The sequence below is a fragment of the Podarcis filfolensis genome (genome assembly GCF_964270895.1).
Source record: "Podarcis filfolensis genome assembly, chromosome: 4".
Lineage (NCBI taxonomy): Eukaryota > Metazoa > Chordata > Lepidosauria > Squamata > Lacertidae > Podarcis > Podarcis filfolensis.
The window spans coordinates 102,871,930-102,891,755 of NC_139607.1; the positions used below are offsets into that span (position 1 = coordinate 102,871,930).

At 43.9% G+C, this 19,826-nt stretch overlaps 2 protein-coding genes across 12 annotated transcripts in view; one reads left to right on the top strand and one right to left on the bottom strand.

The window, feature by feature from the left end:
* Positions 1-4,212, top strand: part of LOC310760712 (uncharacterized protein) — a gene marked incomplete at its 3' end in the record, with an annotated part of 296,144 nt that extends 291,932 nt beyond the window's left edge. For 5 of the 6 annotated variants that reach the window (XM_083609768.1, XM_083609771.1, XM_083609770.1 and 2 more), the window contains one exon: positions 2,534-4,212. In XM_083609768.1, the coding sequence (XP_083465894.1) occupies positions 2,534-4,212 (1,679 nt within the window). Of the gene's footprint in view, positions 1-94; positions 222-2,533 lie in introns of all 6 variants that reach the window. The other variant, XM_083609772.1, reaches the window with a different exon arrangement.
* LOC310760737 (uncharacterized protein) overlaps positions 1-19,826 on the bottom strand; it is a 305,377-nt gene that overhangs the window by 138,168 nt on the left and 147,383 nt on the right. The window lies entirely within an intron of this gene.

The window sequence follows — 19,826 nt, forward strand, 5'->3', positions numbered from 1 at the left end:
AACACCGCAATTTACAGGAAGGAAACAACATAACATTGTGTAGCAGATCATATTTCTGCTGTCTCAGAGGAGGACATTTCCCTTTTTCTTTTAGGGTCCAGTGTACTTTGAAGATGTCGCTGTTCGTTTCACGGACGAGGAGTGGGCATTGCTGGATCCTGACCAGAGAGCTCTGCATAAAGACGTCATGGAGGAGAATCGTGGGATCGTGGCCTCTCTTGGTAAGGCTCCCTGTGAGATCGTCGTATCTGCCTGGAAATTCAAAAAATACATCTATGGACCAACCTCATTTATTTTCACAGAGCCCCCTATAACACCTGGGAACCTAACACCCCCACAATAAACAGTAAATTACAGTTTTCTCTTTGAACAATCTTCCTCAGATTATTCCTTTTTCTACCACGATTGGGCTGGTCTCAACTGCCCAGGCCATCTTAAATGTCAGCTTCAGAATTGTTAGGAAAGATAAGTAGTTTCAGGTTTTCTGTTTTTGTTTTTGCTCCTGTCAATCTTGGGTTGACCAAAGAGACGACTGACATTGGAGATGGAGGGGATGCCATGACTGGGCCAAACAAAATTCATCCCAGAGAAGAGCTAGGCTTATTGAATTTCAGGTAGAAGTAGCAGTGGTGGTGGTGATGATGATGATACAGTGGTACCTCGGTTTACAAACTTTCCGGAACAGGACTATTCTTAAATCAAGGTACCACCGTAGTAATAATAATAATTTATATTTATACCCTGCCCATCTGGCTGGGTTGCCCCAGCCACTCTGGGTGGCTTCCAACACACATATAAACATGAAACATAAATAATAACAATCTGATTCCATATAAAAGAACTTTAACTTTAAAATGAACAACTTCTCCTAGTGGCCGAAATTGTGGAAACCTTTTGTGAAAGGTGTATTTCTGAGGTTTGGTGGCTCATAACACCACTTTTGTGTGGAGTAATCCCATAAAATTATATAGCAATGGAAAGATAATTTAATGAAGAATGTAATGCGATGACTTTTATGAAGGAGTATTTATTAGAACAGCAGTCATAAAGAAAAAACGTGAAACCTTTGGTAACCATTGGTAACCTTTAGCTTTAATTATGGCCTTACAACGCCTTCACTTGAAGTGAACCAAGTTTTTAGTTCTGCAGGTGTAATAATGGGAAACCAAGATTAAATTATTGCCTCTGTTAATTGGACTTTATTGCTGGGTTGCTTCTGACTAACAAGTTTCTTTAGTCGGTTCCATAGATTTCTGATTGGGTTAAAGTTTGGGCTATTCCCAGGCCATTCCAGCAGTCAAATGTCATTATCTTGAATGCACCTTTTGCACACAGCAGCAACATGACATGGAGCGGAATCCTGTTGAAACAGAAAATAGAATACATATATATGTGTGTGTGTGTGCACTTCAGTATCTGGGAAAAGATCACCTGAGGAACGCTTCAGTTTGGGCGCAAGTATTTCATTTATGCATTTTAGGGCATTTACATTCCCATTAATGACGTAAATTTTGCCCACACTTTTTGCTGCCATACAACCCCAGATCATCACACTGTCTGGGTGTTTCACGGTCAGTGTAATGCAAGTAGGATGTAAATCTTATCTGATTCTTCTCCTTGGGTATTTCATGCCATCACTACCAAGCAAGGAGATTTGGGTCTCATTGCTCCAAATAACACTGTTCCATTGTTCTGCTGTCCAGTTAACATGGGTTTAATCTTTTCAACCTTTGCTTGAGAGTTAACAATGGCTTTTTCTTAGAATTCTAACATTTAGACCAGTCCTTGCACTCAACTTCACATTACATTGCGCCATGTCATCTTGTATCCATCCAGATGATATTCTTCTGTCACGTAGGCACAGTCTCTTCATTCTTCGATCGTCACTTGCCTTTGTGCACCTTTCCCTGCCTTTACCGGTCTGATTTTGTAGTGACTGAGTCTCCTTATACCTCTTCAAAAATATAGAAAGGCCAGCTTTGGTGTAGTTTTTCCCAATCTTTCATCTAATTTCTTCATAACTGTAGCCTTGTTCACTTAATGGTACAATTTTACATCACTTTCTCGGTGATTAGTCAACTCTTTGTGCCATTTCTTTAATTTGATTATGTTTTTCAACCTCACTAAATGACCAACTTGATAGCAATCACATAAGACACTGACAAAAGTCAACCTAAGCAAGTTGTGCTTCCTTTTTCTGGTTATTTGGCTATAGGGTTTGATAAAATATAGGTAATTGAACAAACTTTGTTGGATTGCATTCTTGATTGCATTATTGATCAAATTATCTTTCCATTGATATATAAATTTATAATATTACTCCAAAAGAAGAACTACACTTTTTTCCAAAAGTCTTCCACAATTTTAACCACTACTTTATATCAAACAAAGCAACATTCAACAATTCATCAGAATCTCATAATAAATATGTTGGTTAATGACAAACAACACAGGTAATGAACACACACCCAACTCCCTTCAGTTCTTCTCTATTTGTGCCTAAGGCTCTAATCCCTTTTTGTCTCAATTGCAGATTGTGATGAATCGGAAATTGAGAACAAAGGTGACCACGATAAAATCCCCAGGGAGGAGAAGCCATGTAAAAATTTGGAGTGTGGAGAAAGCTGCAGTCAAAACTCCCATTCCACTTCCCATCAACAAAATATCATTGGAAAGAAAGTCTATCAGTGCATGGAATGTGGAAAGAGCTTCCGTCAGAGCTCCAATCTCATTTCCCATCAAAGAATTCATACAGGGGAGAAACCCTATAAGTGTATGGAATGTGGAAAGAGCTTCGCTCATAGCTCCTCTCTCACTTCCCATCAAAGAATTCATACAGGGGAGAAACCCTATCAGTGTGTGGAATGTGGAAAAAACTTCAGGCAGAGCGCCAATCTCACTTTCCATCAAAAAATTCATACAGGGGAGAAATCCTATCAGTGTGTGGAATGTGGAAAAAGCTTCAGTAAGAGCTCCAATCTCACTTTCCATCAAAAAATTCATACAGGGGAGAAACCCTATCAGTGTGTGGAATGTGGAAAGAGCTTCTGGAAGAGCTCCTCTCTCACTTGCCATCACAGAATTCATAGAGGGGAGAAACCCTATCAGTGTGCGGAATGTGGAAAGAGCTTCAGTCATAGCTCCTCTCTCATTTCCCATCACAGAATTCATAGAGGGGAGAAACCCTATCAGTGTGTGGAATGTGGAAAGAGCTTCAGGCAGAGTGCCAATCTCACTTTCCATCAAAGAATTCATACAGGGGAGAAACCCTATCAGTGTGTGGAATGTGGAAAGAGCTTCAGTAAGAGCTCCAATCTCACTTCCCATCAAAGAATTCATACAGGGGAGAAACCCTATCAGTGTGTGGAATGTGGGAAAAACTTCAGGCAGATCGCCAATCTCACTTTCCATCAAAGAATTCATACAGGGGAGAAACCCTATCAGTGTGTGGAATGTGGAAAGAGCTTCAGTCTGAGCTCCCATCTCACTTTCCATCAAAGAATTCATACAGGGGAGAAACCCTATCAGTGTGTGGAATGTGGAAAGAGCTTCAGTAAGAGCTCCAATCTCACTTCCCATCAAAGAATTCATACAGGGGAGAAACCCTATCAGTGTGTGGAATGTGGGAAAAACTTCAGGCAGATCGCCAGTCTCACTTCCCATCAAAGAATTCATACAGGGGAAAAACCCTATCAGTGTCTGGAATGTGGAAAGAGCTTCAGTCTGAGCTCCCATCTCACTTCCCATCAAAGAATTCATACAGGGGAGAAACCCTATCAGTGTGGGGAATGTGGAAAGAGCTTCACTCATAGCTCCTCTCTCACTTCCCATCACAGAATTCATACAGGGGAGAAACCCTATCAGTGCTTTGAATGTGGAAAGAGCTTCAGGAGCAGCTCCAATCTCACTTCCCATCAAAGAATTCATACAGGGGAGAAACCCTATCAGTGTGTGGAATGTGGGAAAAACTTCAGGCAGATCGCCAATCTCACTTCCCATCAAAGAATTCATAGAGGGGAGAAACCCTATCAGTGTGTGGAATGTGGAAAGAGCTTCAGGAAGAGCTCCTCTCTCACTTGCCATCACAGAATTCATACAGGGGAGAAACCCTATCAGTGTGCGGAATGTGGAAAGAGCTTCACTGTTACCTCTAAACTCACTTCCCACCAAAGAATCCATACAAAGATTGGAAAAACCATTTTACAGCTTTAGGAGCCAGGCAAATCCACACCGTTTTAACCAGGCCTTTTTCTTAATGACATCTAATGCTATTTTAACATGTGATGTTTTGTGTTTTTATGTTGTGTTTTTATGTTCTAAGCCTCCTGAGACCTGTGGGTGGAGTACCCACAGAATTGTGTCTTCTACTGGCAACACACACAGGAGAACAAATGAAAGACAAACACAAGGGGCAGGAAAAAAAACCTGGAAAGGGCCATACCAAATGGACATCCGGTGTGAAGAGGTCCCTTTCCCCACTGCTGAACAGTGCCACAGGTAGAGGAGATGGAATGCTAGAAGTGTTCTCCGGGGCAAGGGGAGCTGCTTGGAAATTGAAATAGGGGCTCAAAATATTACTTTTTTAAAAAAATCGCTGCCATTATAGGCATTGCCATTCAAATGGTGTGCATGCATCCTGTGATTGATAGTGCAAGGCCCCACACCAATATTTTATTCAGTTCGGCACCACTGGGTCGGGTGGTTTCCCAATTTAAAAAATACATAAATCGCCTCCCTTTGCACATGTTCCAGCTTGTCAGTATCCTCATTTATGCTTTTTAAAATTTATTTGCCCTTCATCTGAAGATTTTACATTATAAACATACAGGATGAAAGCATGGCTTTCTCAAAAAAAGACAAGCCAGAGAAATCTCTGCTTTTCTACTTTTCTTTTTTTGGATGGAGTTACAAACTTTGTTGATCAGGGAACTGCTTTGGAAGTAGTGCATCTCAATTTCAGTAAGGCTTTTGAGAAAGTCCTCTGTAATATTTATGTGAGGAAGCTGGTAAAATGAGGCTGAACTTGGTAACTGTTAGGTGGATTTGACTGACTGAACCCAAAGAGGACTCCTTCATGGTTCCTCCTCATCCTGGGGAAAAGTGACCAGAGGGGTGCTGCAGGGTTCTGTCCTGGGCAAGAAGCCTAGAATAAAATTTAAAATATTAACGGATGCAAAGGAAAGAGGTGGACTTGCCCTGCCAGACCTCAAACTTTACTATGAATCAGCAGCATTCTGCTGGTTGAAAGACTGGCTGCTTCTTGAGAACACAGACATTTTGGACCTAGAAGGTTTTAATAATGTTTTTGGATGGCATGCATATTTGTGGTACGACAAGGTTAAAGCACATAAAGCATTTAAAAACCATATTGTCAGGAAAGCATTGTTTAATGTTTGGATAAGATACAAAGACTTATTGGAAAATAAAACCCCAAGGTGGCTGTCACCAATGGAAGCAAAGGCTCAGAAAAAGCTCAATATGGAGGCCAAATGGCCGAAATATTGGGAAATATTGGAACAAGAAGGAGATAAATTGAAATTGCAGAGTTTTGAGAAATTAAAAGATAAAGTGCGAGACTGGCTTCATTATCAAATAAGAGAGGCCTATAATTTGGATAAAAAAATTGGCTTCCAGGTGGAAAAATCAAAATTGGAAACTGAACTGCTAGATCCCAAAACTAAGATACTTTCAAGAATGTATAACTTGCTGTTAAAATGGAATACGCAGGATGAAATGGTTAAATCTGCAATGATTAAATGGGCACAAGATATTGGTCATAACATTATGTTTGCCGACTGGAAACAGTTGTGGACCACCGGTATGAAATTTACGGCATGTAATGCCCTAAGAGAGAATATTATGAAAATGATATATAGGTGGTACATGACACCAGTCAAACTTGCAAAAATCTATCATTTGCCCGATAATAAATGTTGGAAATGTAAAGAAAATGAAGGTACATTCTTTTACCTTTGGTGGACGTGCCCAAAGATTAAGGCTTTCTGGGAGATGATATATAATGAAATGAAAAAGGTACTTAAATATACCTTCCTGAAGAAACCAGAGGCCTTTCTCCTGGGCATGGTCGGCCAATTGGTGCCAAAGAAGGATAGAACTTTCTTTATGTACGCAACAACAGCAGCAAGAATACTTTTTGCAAAGTATTGGAAGACACAAGAGCTACCCACCTTGGAAGAGTGGCAGACGAAGGTGATGGATTACATGGAATTGGCGGAAATGACTGGCAGAATCCGTGACCTGGGAGAAGAGCTGGTGGAGGAAGACTGGAAGAAATTTAAAGACTATCTTCAGATATATTGTAAAATTAATGAATGTTAAAATGATGTTTGGACTGGAAATAAGTGGCATTAGCAACAAAGTTATTAAGAATATGCAAAAATGATTTGATAAATGGACAAAAATACAGAGTTATAATATGTTAAGATATAGAGTTAAGATAAATGAAAGAGGGTAAGGATTTGCTGATTTGATTATTTAAATGGGAATACAAAAAGGGGAGGTGTGAGGGAGCCAAGGAAACAAGCTAATGAGTTTAAAGTTACAAAAACGGATTTGTTTTTAATTCTTTTTTATCTATTTATTTTATGTATTTTGTATTTTTATTCTTCCTTTTTCTTTTTTTTTATAGAATATTTATTGAAGTTTTCAAAAAAAAAATAAAAATAAAAAAAACAAAACACAAAAAAAGAACCAAAAACAAACATATAACTTTCGGTAACATTTTTCCTTGACTTCCCCACATCTCCCCTTCTTGTATTCCAGTTCAATTTTTGATTCAACAAGTTCCTATCCCCAAATTTTACCTTATTATATTTAAATCCTTTTGCTTAACCAATTTTAACATAAATCTCAATCTTTATACATCAAAACTTCTTCTTAATACCTTTTTCTAAAGTCAACCCCAATTCCATTTCACGATTTCCCCATTTTAATCTAGAATAGCAAAACAAATTATTTACAAGAAAAAACAAAATATATTTGTACCGCCTTTGGATACCCAAAACCCCACTCCCCGCTTTTCCCGGTTTCAATCTCCAACCAATGTCCATCAATCCATCTGGTATCAGCCTGGTGACCTCACATCCGAGGCCCTTAAGTCTCTCTCCTTTCCTCTCTGCCGGTTTTTTTGATAGTCCTTTATGATAAACGCCAAATCGCGGAGAAGCTCTGTCCCCATAAGATCCATACTTCTTCCTGCCAGGCCTCCATATTTAAAATTGTAATCCAAATCTTGTTTTTTACTTCTTTTAAGTCCAAATGTCCCAAAAACTCCTGCTTCCACTTTTATCAGATTTATCTTTTCCTTTATATCCATCTTTACAGGCCTTTGGCCTGGCAGGTCTCCATATTTAAAATTGTAATCCAAATCTTGTTTTTTGCTTCTTTCTTTAATCCTCTGCTGCATTATAGCTCCTCCTTCCCTTCCCTCTAAATTGTCATGTGTAGCTTCTTCAAGTTTCTCAAATTTCTTTTCTTGTTCAGCTGCAAGAGTTTTTAGTTCAAAAGCACAGTCCTTTTGTTCTGGTACAAGGACTTGAGTCAAGTCCCTTCCAATTTCCGCAGGTTTGTTTGCTTTTTCATTCAATATTGTAACATTTCTAGCCAAAACAATGCTTTGTTCTTGAAGTTTTCCCAGGCTACGAAAGATCTTTTCAAGTGCAGTCTGTATTTTTCCACTTACAGCCATTCTGTAATGTCCCAGAACCCCCTCTAGGGCAGTACTGGTTACTTAGTGTTCCTTCCAGTTGTAAGTCCAAAAGTCCTTTATTTTCCTTAATTTTCGACAATTTGTTACCTAAATGTAACAAATGTGACCAGCCGAGGCAATAGAAACAAAGTTCTCTCACTTTTTTCCCCCTCTCAGCTTTGACAGCTAGTTTGACAGCTGTCAAAGTCTTTTAAATCTCTCCAACAGGCTCCCTCGCGGATCGCTCCCGGGTCCTGGGGGGGGGGTAGCAATTCCACTCTCAAAATTAACTCTTATCTTCCAGCACATTCACTTATACTGCCAAAACGTGAAATTAGTTACTTTTAACTTCTCACGAAGAAGATGTTCTTTTCAACCTTAGTTATCTAGTCCTTGCTTTAAAATGTTTACAAGAGGGGGAGACGGACTTCCTCTTTGCGCCTTCCCCGCTCGTGCCGAATCAAAAAAGGAGATTTTTAATATCCAATTTCCGTAATACTCACGGGTTGTTACTTTTAGTCCAAATTTCAAAGGAAGAAGTCAGCGCTCTCCAACCATGGCATGCGGCTTCGCTTCGCGGAGACGGGTAAACAGCTCTCAGCTCCGCGCCACTCACCCCCGGTATGTTCCGGAGCCTTTAAAAAGGCTCCTTTGCAGCGGGGGGGAGGACGCAAATGGAGCCCGCCGAGCCTTCAGTTCACAGGCTTCCCCGCCTGTGATATTTTTCGGGTCCCCGCTTCGCCGTAGCGGTAGAACCCTAGCTCCACGAAGCAGATTTCCTCCGGAGATCGGAGGAAATCCGCCATTACCGTTGCTGGCGCTGACCGGAAGTCCTTCCTTTTTCTTTTTCTTTTATGTATTTTTGTATGTTCTCTTTTTTGTATCTCTTTTTTTTAATATGACTTTTCGGTTTATTTTTGTAAACTTATGTTTTTGTAAAACCAATAAATATCTTATAAAAAAAAAAGATAAGTGACTTGGATGAAGGAACTGAGGGGATGCTCATCACATTTGCAGACGACACCAAACGGATCATAATGGTATCCTCTCTCTTCCTCAGCAACAGACAGGGAGACAAAGAACAGTGGAAAAGCACAGCAGAGCAGAAGAGATAAGACTGACTCCTGTTCTTACACTTTCCAAGCCTAGGAAAGTAAACAGGGGCATGTGACAAACTAGCCACATATCCAGCAATGGGAGGAGTGAATTGCTAACACACCACACATGATTGCAGGTGATATAAGTAAAAAAACCTCCTCCTTTTTCCTTATGGGGTACCCGAGGGCCCCTATACAGTCCTTTTGTAGGTTCTCTATCGGTAGGAGAAAATAGCAGAGACCAACCAGAGAATATTGAGAAGCAAAGCAGCCAGTAAGCCTGTTGTTTACTAACTGTTGCAACAGGGTTCTCCCCCACATGCAGGAGAGAGGAGGAGGACCCCAAGCCATGCATGCAGGCCCTCATATAGACATTTTTAATTGCCCACCCTGGAGTCCAAGACCACCCCCAGAAACATCATACATACATCACAGAAGGGGTGTGGCCCAAGACTACCCCCCAGATGCATCATACCTACGTCACAGAAAAAGCGGACTACAACAGAAATCTGAGTGGGTTGTTTTTACCTTGTCTGCCAGGTTACCTGTTAATGGTCACTTGACTGAATTACCTGGGGAGCCTGGACATTCTTTTGTAATGATAATACTTAATTTCTGAGCCAGGTTGCAGTCTCACCCTATTCACACCTTAAATGTGCCCTTAAGGCAGGATTTGTGAGGACAGAGACAGTGGGGAGGTTTCTGCATTTCCTTCGACCTTGTAGAGAAATATTTGAGGTGAGTAAAAGAGTCAAAATGGCTTTAGGGCTTTTCCTGTGGGTTTTGGACATGTGGTTTATATATTAAAATATATGTATTTGCTTGGTACATTTAGGAACATTTATATAATATATCCTAAAAAAATATTTTAACAATTCCCCCCTTTGGGGCTGTAATGTTTTCTAAAAAATTTTTGCCCCACAGATAATAACCTGGTTTGTTGTAAATGGATGCCTTCATGTAAATCTTAAGAGACTTGCATGTCAGGCCTCTTGAGAGCCTGCGTGGTGTGGTGGTTAAGAGCAGTGGACTCGTAATCTGGTGAACCAGGTTCGCTTCCCCGCTCCTCCACATGCAGCTGCTGGGTGACCTTGGGCTAGTCACACTTCTCTGAAGTCTCTCAGCCCCACTCACCTCACAGAGTGTTTGTTGTGGGGGAGGAAGGGAAAGGAGAATGTTAGCTGCTTTGAGACTCCTTCGGGTAGTGATAAAGCGGGATATCAAATCCAAACTCCTCCTCCTCCTCCTCTTCTTCTCCTCCTCTTAAGGCTATTTGCAAGTGTAGCAGTGCACATAGCTGGACATAGGCTATCACATAAAAAAATAATACAGTTGAAGCGTAAAGTTCATAAATATGTAAGAAAAGACAGGTATATGTTCCTTTTGTGTGTATATATGTGACTGAAACTTCAATCTATTTTACAAGATGTACTATATATATATAATGTATTGTAAGGATATTAATAAAGCTGGGGGGGGGGAGGAAAGCGTGAGGCAAGGGGGAAGCGGTGCCAGAATTTGGCATCATACAGGACAGCACCACCATTTGAGATGCCACGATCCGCCATTGCTCTGAACTCAGGGGTGTGTCCTTTTCTTACCCAGCACCCCAATCTCTGTGCAACAAGAAACTCCAGGGGTGCTTCTCCTTACCCGGGGTTTAGTTTTCTGGGAACGAAGGTTAGCAGAGACTGTGGAGTCTTCAGGGTACCTGGTTTTATTTGCACATACATACAACCTGAGCATAGGATGGAGGGGCTCTTAGCACCCCCCCTTACAGATCTTGCTTCTGCATTAGGTTTCCCATAAAGCCCCAAGCCCAGCTTTGGAGTCTGGCACAGAGCAGGAAAGAATTTCAAGAGGGGCAAATCTAAGGTTCTGCACACGGAGATCAGATTCTATCCAATTCAGATTTCTTTGTGGGGCAGGTATAGGACCATGAACACTCATCCCAATTTCTTAAAAGTCTCCCCACAACACTTTTCAATGCATTTACCCTTCATTTTCCAAACTGCAAAAAGGCCAGATTATTATTATTTTTCAAGTGGATTTCACAGTTGGGGATGTTTAGCCTGGAGAAGGGGAGACGGAGACATGACTTGAGAGCCATTTTCAAATGCCCGAAGGGCTCCCACATGGAAGATGCAAGAAGCTTGCACCTGCTCCTGCTCTGGAGACAAGGACCCAATTCACTTGCGAGCAAGGAGATTCCAACTAAAGAACTGTTGTGCATCCATACTGCTATGGAAAGGGTTAATGCTTTCTAGAATTCTCTGGTATCACCAGAAGAGGAAGCCGTTTTTTTCAGTTAGGTCTGCTATCAACTGCAGAGGATGAGTAGCCTTGGGATCCTCTTGGGGAGATGGAAGTGTTGAAAGGACTGAATCCATGAGGGAGAGCTACTTGCTTTGAGATGGGGGAACTTCGGGCAAATGCCAGCTAAGTAGAGATGCTGTTGGCCACTAGTTTCTGTTCCTCCCCACTTTCCCAAAGGGCGTAACATCGGAGGTCCTGCGGGAGGAAAGAGCATCTCAGAGTCAGGGGCCACCTGGGCCAAAGCGGCCCTCCGCTGCCCCCACCACAGAGTCCCTGGCTTTCCTTTACCATCTCTGATGCCATCCAGAGACTTACGTTAAGCAGGAGGAGGAGGTGCAGAGCATTGGGGGTCTCTGTCAGAGCAGATGATGGAAGTGCCACTTCACTTCCTGTGGGAGACGCCCATTTCATTTTTTTTATAAATAATTTTTATTAACCGACCAATCAAATCAAATCAAATCACATCACATAAATTACAAATTACAAAGCCGAATTTTAAATTTTTGTTGGGGGTACCCATATTTCAAGTTCCGAAGGGGATCCAATCATCTTCTTGCTGCTGCATTAATGTCCACAAATCTGTCCAAATAATGTTCATAATTCTATCCAGTCCTATCTTGCTGTTTCCCACATCTCATCTTGTTATTTTCATATATTTTTTCTTTCTCTTTGTGACCTCTTCTGATAATCTCCTTAAGCAGGTAAAAACAAGTTGTAATCCTGTGTGAATTTTTCCGTTCGTCCAATAGCCATATCAAGATGGTTTCCATATATCATCACTTCCATAAATAAAAGCACTCTTTCCATCATTAATCTTCACAAATCTGTCGCCTTCTTCAGTCCTCTGAGGAGGTTCACCCGCAGTATGAAAACAAATCCATTCCTCCTCCCAGACATAAATCTTTCGACAGAACTTGCCAAAATGGCAACGCTGTTTTTTTACTGCGTCATCCCAAAGCTCTTGTACTTTCCTCAATCTCCTTAAAACATGCTTTTGGTTAGAATTTATTTCCACATAGTCTTAAATAATCCAGCTTAGGTCATTTAAGCGGCATTTCTGACTTGTGAGGGGGGACTATTGGTTAATCACATAGAAGAAAGAAAGAAAAGTCCCCCCCCCATCCAGTCCCGCTGCCAACATACCGAGCCTTGATGTGTCTTCTCATGATATATTCCTGTTCATCCGACCCGTCTTCTTTCACAGAGGTCCCTTCAATTAGCAGTCTTTACTCCCTATTCTTCACTTGAAATATGTGCATTTGCTTCTTCCTAATTGTTTATTTTCAAGTTGCTGCAGCTAGTGGCGCGATCAGAGACAGCGTCCAGGAGAGCCGAAGTCCACACAAGGGCGTTCTGCCTAGTGCCCTCACCCCCTCGAATCCGGGGGTGATTTATGGGCACAGCAGGCAAGGGCAGTCCCCCCCATTCCCTTGGGGGGGGCAGGGAGGCTGCATACTCCCATAACAGCCTCTTAATGACCTCGTGTGGGTCGGAGAGATGTTATTGTCGGCCATCTTCTAATGCGCCCCTAGTGGGCCCCCTCGGGAGACGCCCATTTCAAGCCAGCAGGTCCACAAAGGGGAAGGAGGGAAAGAGAGAAGAGATTTTGAGTCCTGAGTGCAGTTGTGGAAGTATGTGAAGAGGAAGAAGAAAAGAGCCATGTCAAGAGAAGTCAAGACCAACGGTTACAAACCTTCCTGTTCAGCTGCTTTTCATCTCCAGGAGTGCCTGAAACATCCTGTGGACTATTGAACTGAAGAGGTCGGAGAGGTTTGGATTATGGGGCGCTCGTAAAAACACCCCAGGCACCCCAGGATGTCCTGGAAGAGAGAAGAGGAGGAAAGTCAGGTCCTTCCGCGGGCATCAGGAGGCCACCTGCGACCTCAAACTCCAGGCTTGGCTTGCCCATCCTTGACAGCTTCCTCCTGGCGTCCCTCACAGAACCAGAATGGACTCTGCAGTGCAATTCTTGGGTAGCTGGGTGGTCCAAAGGCCCCTTAGTGCTGCTGCCTCACAGGAAAAGTAAAGAGGACTAAGGACAGACCTCCCTGTCCTCTCATTCTTTCCCTCTAGTTGGCCTGGAAAGTTGTGTGGAGAATTGAGATGCCCATCTCTGAAGTGGAGGACCCCCCAGCAGGCTCTGGAAGTGCCGCTTCAGTTCCTGAGGGAAAAGAGAGAAGAGAGGTTGAGTGTTGCATTAAATATTGCAAGGGTGTGAGAAGAAGAAAGAGCTGTGCAAAGGGAAGTCAAGACAGAGGACATACTTCTCTGTCCTCCACCTTCTCATCCCCTTTCAGCACTGCCTCAGACGTCCTGTGCAGGATGGCACTGCGCATATCGCCGTTAAACTTTGACAGGTTTAACATTAGTTAAGAAAGTAAAATATCTGCTAAGAACTTAAACTTATTTAAAGATAACTATGAGAAATGTTGGACAGAAGTGAAAAAAGACTTAGAAATATGGTCAAATTTGAAGCTTTCATTGTTGGGTCGAATTGCAGCTATAAAGATGAATGTATTGCCAAAAATGTTATTTTTGTTTCAATCATTGCAAATTTTGGACAAGATGGACTGTTTCAAGAAGTGGCAGAGAGACATTTCTAGATTTGTCTGGCAGGGCAAGAAGCCCAGAATAAAATTTAAAATATTAACTGACGCAAAGGAAAGAGGCGGATTTGCCCTGCCAGACCTTAAACTTTACTATGAATCAGCAGCATTCTGCTGGTTGAAAGATTGGCTGCTTCTTGAGAACACAGACATTTTGGACTTTTAATAATGTTTTTGGGTGGCATGCATATTTGTAGTATGACAAGGTTAAAGCACATAAAGCATTTAAAAATCATATTGTCAGGAAAGCATTGTTTAATGTCTGGATAAGATATAAGGACTTACTTGAAAATAAAACCCCAAGGTGGTTGTCACCAATGGAAGCAAAAGCTCAATATGGAGGCCAAATGGCCGAAATATTGGGAAATATTGGAACAAGAAGGAGACAAATTGAAATTGCAGAGTTTTGAGAAATTAAAAGATAAAGTGCGAGATTGGCTTCATTATTATCAAATAAGAGAGGCCTATAATTTGGACAAAAAAATTGGCTTCCAGGTGGAAAAATCAAAATTGGAAACAGAACTGTTAGATCCCAAAACTAAGATACTTTCAAGAATGTATAACTTGCTGTTAAAATGGAATACGCAGGATGAAACGGTTAAATCTGCTATGATTAAATGGGCACAAGATGTTGGACATAACATTATGTTTGCTGACTGGGAACAGTTGTGGACCACTGGTATGAAATTTACGGCATGTAATGCCTTAAGAGAGAATATTATGAAAATGATATACAGATGGTACATGACACCAGTCAAGCTTGCAAAAATATATCATCTGCCCGATAACAAATGTTGGAAATGTAAAGAAACTGAAGGTACATTTTTTCACCTTTGGTGGACGTGCCCAAAGATTAAGGCTTTCTGGGAGATGATATATAATGAAATGAAAAAGGTATTTAAATATACCTTTCTGAAGAAACCGGAGGCCTTTCTCCTGGGCATAGTCAGCCAATTGGTGCCAAAGAAGGATAGAACTTTCTTTATGTATGCAAGAACAGCAGCAAGAATACTTATTGCAAAGTATTGGAAGACACAAGATTTACCCATCCTGGAAGAGTGGCAGATGAAGGTGATAGACTATATGGAATTGGCGGAAATGACTGGCAGAATCCGAGACCTGGGAGAAGAGTTGGTGGAAGAAGATTGGAAGAAATTTAAAGACTATCTGCAGAAACACTGTAAAATTAATGAATGTTAAAATGATGTTGGATTGAAAATAAGTGGCATTAGCAACAAAGTTAATAAGAATATGCAAAAATGGATTGATAATAGATGAAAATATAGAGTTATAATATGTTAAGATATAGAGTTAAGATAAATGAAAGAGGGTAAGGATTTGCTGATTTGATTATGTAAATGGGAATACAAAAAGGGGAGGTGTGAGGAGGTCAAGGAAACAAGCAAATGAGTTTAAAGATACAAAAAAATGGATTTGTTTTTAATTTTTTCTTACCTATTCGCTTTTTGCATTTTGCATTTTTATTTTTATTTTTTATGTATTTTTGTATGTTTTTTCTTATTTCTTTCTTTTTATATGTTTTCTTTGTATTTTCTAAACCTTTGTTTACAATCTTGCAAGGGTGTGAGAAGAAGAAAGAGCTGTGCAAAGGGAAGTCAAGACAGGAGATACTTCTCTGTCCTCCACCTTCTCAGCCCCTTTCAGCACTGCCTCAAACATCCTGTGCAGGATAGCACTGGGCATATCGCCGCTGAACTTTGGCTTCATGACGCTCCAGAGATGAAGGGGGGAGAGGGTTAGATGCTGCCTCCTCTGAGTCTCCCTTGCCCCCTTCTCCCTCCTGCCTGCTCTTCCCCACCCGGAGCTCCCCCTGGAGTTCTGCCCCCCACCCACCCCCACAACCCCGTCCATCCCAAAGACCCCCCCACCTCAGCTGGAGGAGGGCCTCCAAGGCCAGGGCCAGGCTCATAGATTGATCCCTGAAGCGCTCCAAGTGCCCCAAGATGTCCTGGAAGAGAGCAGAGGAGGAAAGTCAGCTCTTTCTGGGGCGGCGGGGGGGGGGGAGGCTCCCAGAGAACTGCACCCTGAAGTGCCCCCTAGCCCTTTGGTGTCCACACTTGCTCACCTATCACCACGGGCTCCTCCGGGACTTGCAGCGGGGCCACCCTGTTCCTCCTCTGGCAGCTGAACAGGGCCCTGAACCACCTGAACCTAGAAGAGAGGAGCAGGGGGGAGAGAGCGACTCAGGAGCCCCAATGGGTGGGGTGTGTTTCTGTCTGTGCGGGGGGAGAGAGGAAGGTGGTGGAGTCTTCCTTGGAACCAGAAAGACCCCCATGAAGGGGGAGAAGGCCGATGGCGTTGGGCAGCTGGAGAGATGCAAGATGGAGCCAGGCAGAGGGGTAGTGGTTGGAGGGTTGGACTAGGAGGAGCTGGGAGAGCAGGGTTTGAATCTCCACTCAGCCATGGAGCTCCCTGGTGGACCTTGGGCCAGCCTAGCCTACTTTGCAGGGCTGCTGGGAAGATAAAAATTGGTGGCAAGGATAACCATGGAGGCCACTTTGAGCTCCTGGGAGGAAGGTGGGCTAGGAATGTCCAAACAAAAGTGGATGATGAGAGGGGAGAGAAATGGGGAAGGCAGGGAATGAGTTTGGAGGAGCTGAGCTCTCTGGAGAAGACTGGCCGGGTCAATTTCCAGAGAGCCAAGACTGTGCAGGGGACCCTAGGACTCACCCCCCCCCCCCAGGAGACCAAGAGAAAGGGAAAGAATCCTACTTACAGCCTGCCCATTTCGTCCAGGAAAAAAAATCCCACCTTCCTCTCTGAACTAGCTAACTATCTAAAATGCCCATCCAAGCCTAACTCTGACCCAAGCCCTAAGCCTAACCCTAACTACCCCTCTATGTACAAAATATATACAAAATATATACAAAATATGCACATATGTGCACAAAATAAAATAAAAAAAAATAAAGAACAATAAGATAAAAGTGTTAAAATAATAAACTAAGAAATAAATCAAATAAAAGTATTAAATGAAATGGTAAGCAAAATAAGAAACTGGAAAAATAACAATAAACCAAACTCTTCTCCAACCACCATGAACTCCTCTTTCCTCCACTCGCCTCACTACTAACCCACAGATTAGTGATGTATGTATGACACAGATGTGATGCATGTATGGCATTTTATTAAAAGGCGTTGTGGGTGAAATGGGCTTCTTCCATGTGGTAGTTGGAAGTCTTGTTGCAACAGTTCATTGACTAAAGACCAGGCCTCTCCAGAGAGCCAAGGCTGGGCAGGGGACCCCCCAGGAGATGAAGAGAAAGGGGAGGAATGCTACTTACAGCCTGCCCATGTCGTCCATGAAAAGATCCCACCCTCCTATCTAAAGTAACTAACTATCTAAAATGCCCACCCAAGCCTAACTATGATCTCAACCCCAACCCCCATCCTAACCCTACACCTAACCCTAACTACTCCTCTATGTACAAAATAAAAATATACAAAATATATACAAAATATGCACAGATGTGCACAAAAATGTAAAATAAAAAACAAAGATGAAAAATAAGTGCTAAAATAAAAAATTAAAGAATAAAAGAAAATCAAAATAAATAAAATAAAATAAATCAAAGTAATAAATGAAATCAAGATAAGAAAATGAAAAAATAACAATTCACTAATCCTCTGCAAGGCTTAGCGCTCTGTCTCCGTAAGAGAGTATAGGCAGCTCACAGGCAGGGGCACCCCAGGCTGGAGGTCTATGCCGCTGTCGAAAGACCAATGAGGCAGCAGCTGGTCTGACCCCTGTTCCTCAGACACTTCTTGGTACTCCTGGTAAACAGCGGGGAGTGTTGACGCAGCTTCCCCCGTGGGGGCGGCCACTAGCATCTCAGACCGAGCATGGGGACACGGGTCTGGGAAGCGCACAGTCTGATTGACCCAGTCGATCTGAACATTGTGAGACTCCAGCCAGTCCATCCCTAGCACCAGGGGAAACCGGGGCATGGTGGCAATGTTCATGGTGCGCACCTCCCAGTGCTGCTGGTGACACAGGACCAAGGGCTGAGTCTCCTGAGTGACGGCCCCCGAGCGCAGGAGCCGTCCATCAATTGCCTCCACCAGTACCGGTTCTGGCTTGTCCTGGAGTGGCACCTGATGATGGGCGGCGAAGGCAGAGTCCATATAGGAGCGGGTTGCCCCTGAATCTACCAGAGTGTGAGTGAGAATCCAGAGCCCGCCAGAGGGGGTATAGACGCACCCGAACCATGAGGTGTTGCAATTCCACCGGTGAGGGCCCATCATGCGATGTTTGGGACCGCAGGTAGCCTGGGCCATCGGCTACTGGGGTTGGCCATTTCCCTGTGGCTGGCGTTTTCTCAGGACAAGATTGGGCGTAGTGTCTACTCCCGCCGCAGTAGAGACACAGGTTCCCCTCCAGACTCCGAGTCTTCTCCGAGGGAGAGAGGCGAGGCCGCGCTCCCCCAAGCTGCATTGGCTCCTCCAGTGACTTGGCTGTGGCCGTGGAACTGCTGGGAAGGACCGGAGCCGGGAGCCGGGAGTGCTGGCGGCCCTGAGCCTGGCGATGGTCCTCCAACCGATCGTCTATCTGCAGTCTCCATTGAATGAGGGAGTCCAGCGTTGCAGGGCGATCCATTGCGGCCAGCTGGTCCAGTATCTCATCCGAAAGCCCCTAGAGATACTGGTCCTGAAGGGTGGAGTCATTCCAGGACAAGTCCTGTGCCAACACCCGAAATTATGGGGCGTAGGCGGCCACTGTGGACTTGTCCTGTTTCAACCGCCGAATCGCCCGATTGGCTTGACTCCCCTTCTGAGGGTTGCCAAACGCGGTTTCCAGATGGTTGCAAAACCCTGTATAGTCTGTCAGCAAGGGAGAGTCTTGCCGGAGCAGCAGCAATGCCCACTTGGCCTCCCGGTCCTTCAGCAAGCTGATCAGGAAGTGCACCTTAGTGCAGTCATCGGGGAAATTCCGGGCTCACCCCTGAATATACAACTTGGCCTGGGCAAGAAACATGGGAAAGCTGGCCAGGGACCCATTGAATTTCTCTGGTAGGGCCACTGGGTACTTGCCAGAAGCTGGGGCGTCGGCACCAGGAGCTGGTAAGGCATCCAAACACTGCTGAAGCACTGTAACTGCATTGCTTAGCTGCTGAACGGTGTGGGTCAAGACCTGGTTTTCCTGAGCCAATGCCACCAGCGCAGCCGCCTGGTCAGCCATGGCTTCTGGTTCCTCCTGAACGCACCCCAACAAAGGGGGAGTGCGGATGTGGCAGGAGCAAACTGTGCTGGTCCCGTGGGTTACCAGAGAGGCTAGGTCCAAGTCCAGTCCTTGGTCAAAGGTGCAACGTGGAGGCAGTCCGTAGTAGCCGAAGCTGGGTGCAGGGCAGGGAGTTGGGTGAAGTCAGGAACAGGCTTGCAAGCAGGGAGCCAGGGTGGGTCAGGAGCTCAGGCAGGAACTAGCAACCAACAAAGTTGCTTCCGCAACTTGGGACTGGGGCTGGCCGGCTTTTATCTGTCCTGAGGCATAGGGCGGCCCCGATCCTCTGGTGACTCGCCTCTCTAACCCTGAGCCTCTGCAGCTCAGGAGAGGCTGGAGGGTTACCGGACCCAGAGGCAACCTCAGCTTTCTCTGATGGGGCTGAGAGTGGAGCACCTGCAGGCAATGGCCCCTCCATCATCTCAGGAGCCAGAGCAGACTCAGCTGGTGCCTGCACCTGAGGATCCAGCACAGGTGAGGACCCTTCAGGCTCATGCCCCAGCCCTGGCTCAGCTGGTTCTGGAGGCGGGGAATCCTGTGCAGGCTGGGATCCCTCAGGTTCAGCATCCAAGTCCGAATCCCAGGCCATCACACCTTGTCAACAATGTGGAACTGTAGTAGTCCCCAATTTGGACTTAGCAAACATTTGGTCTTTATGAATGAACTGATTTATTGGGACTTCCGTCTATATTAGTGCACTTTATGTGTTGTTTATGTGGAAGATAAACCTTTGATATTGTGATAAGAATATATAGAAGCTTATTGTTCATGTGAATGCACAGCCGGTTACGTCTTGTGTGTTTGTCCATTCCAGGAACAGCATTCCTGACCCAGATGTTCACAGGAAGTCCCTCAGATGA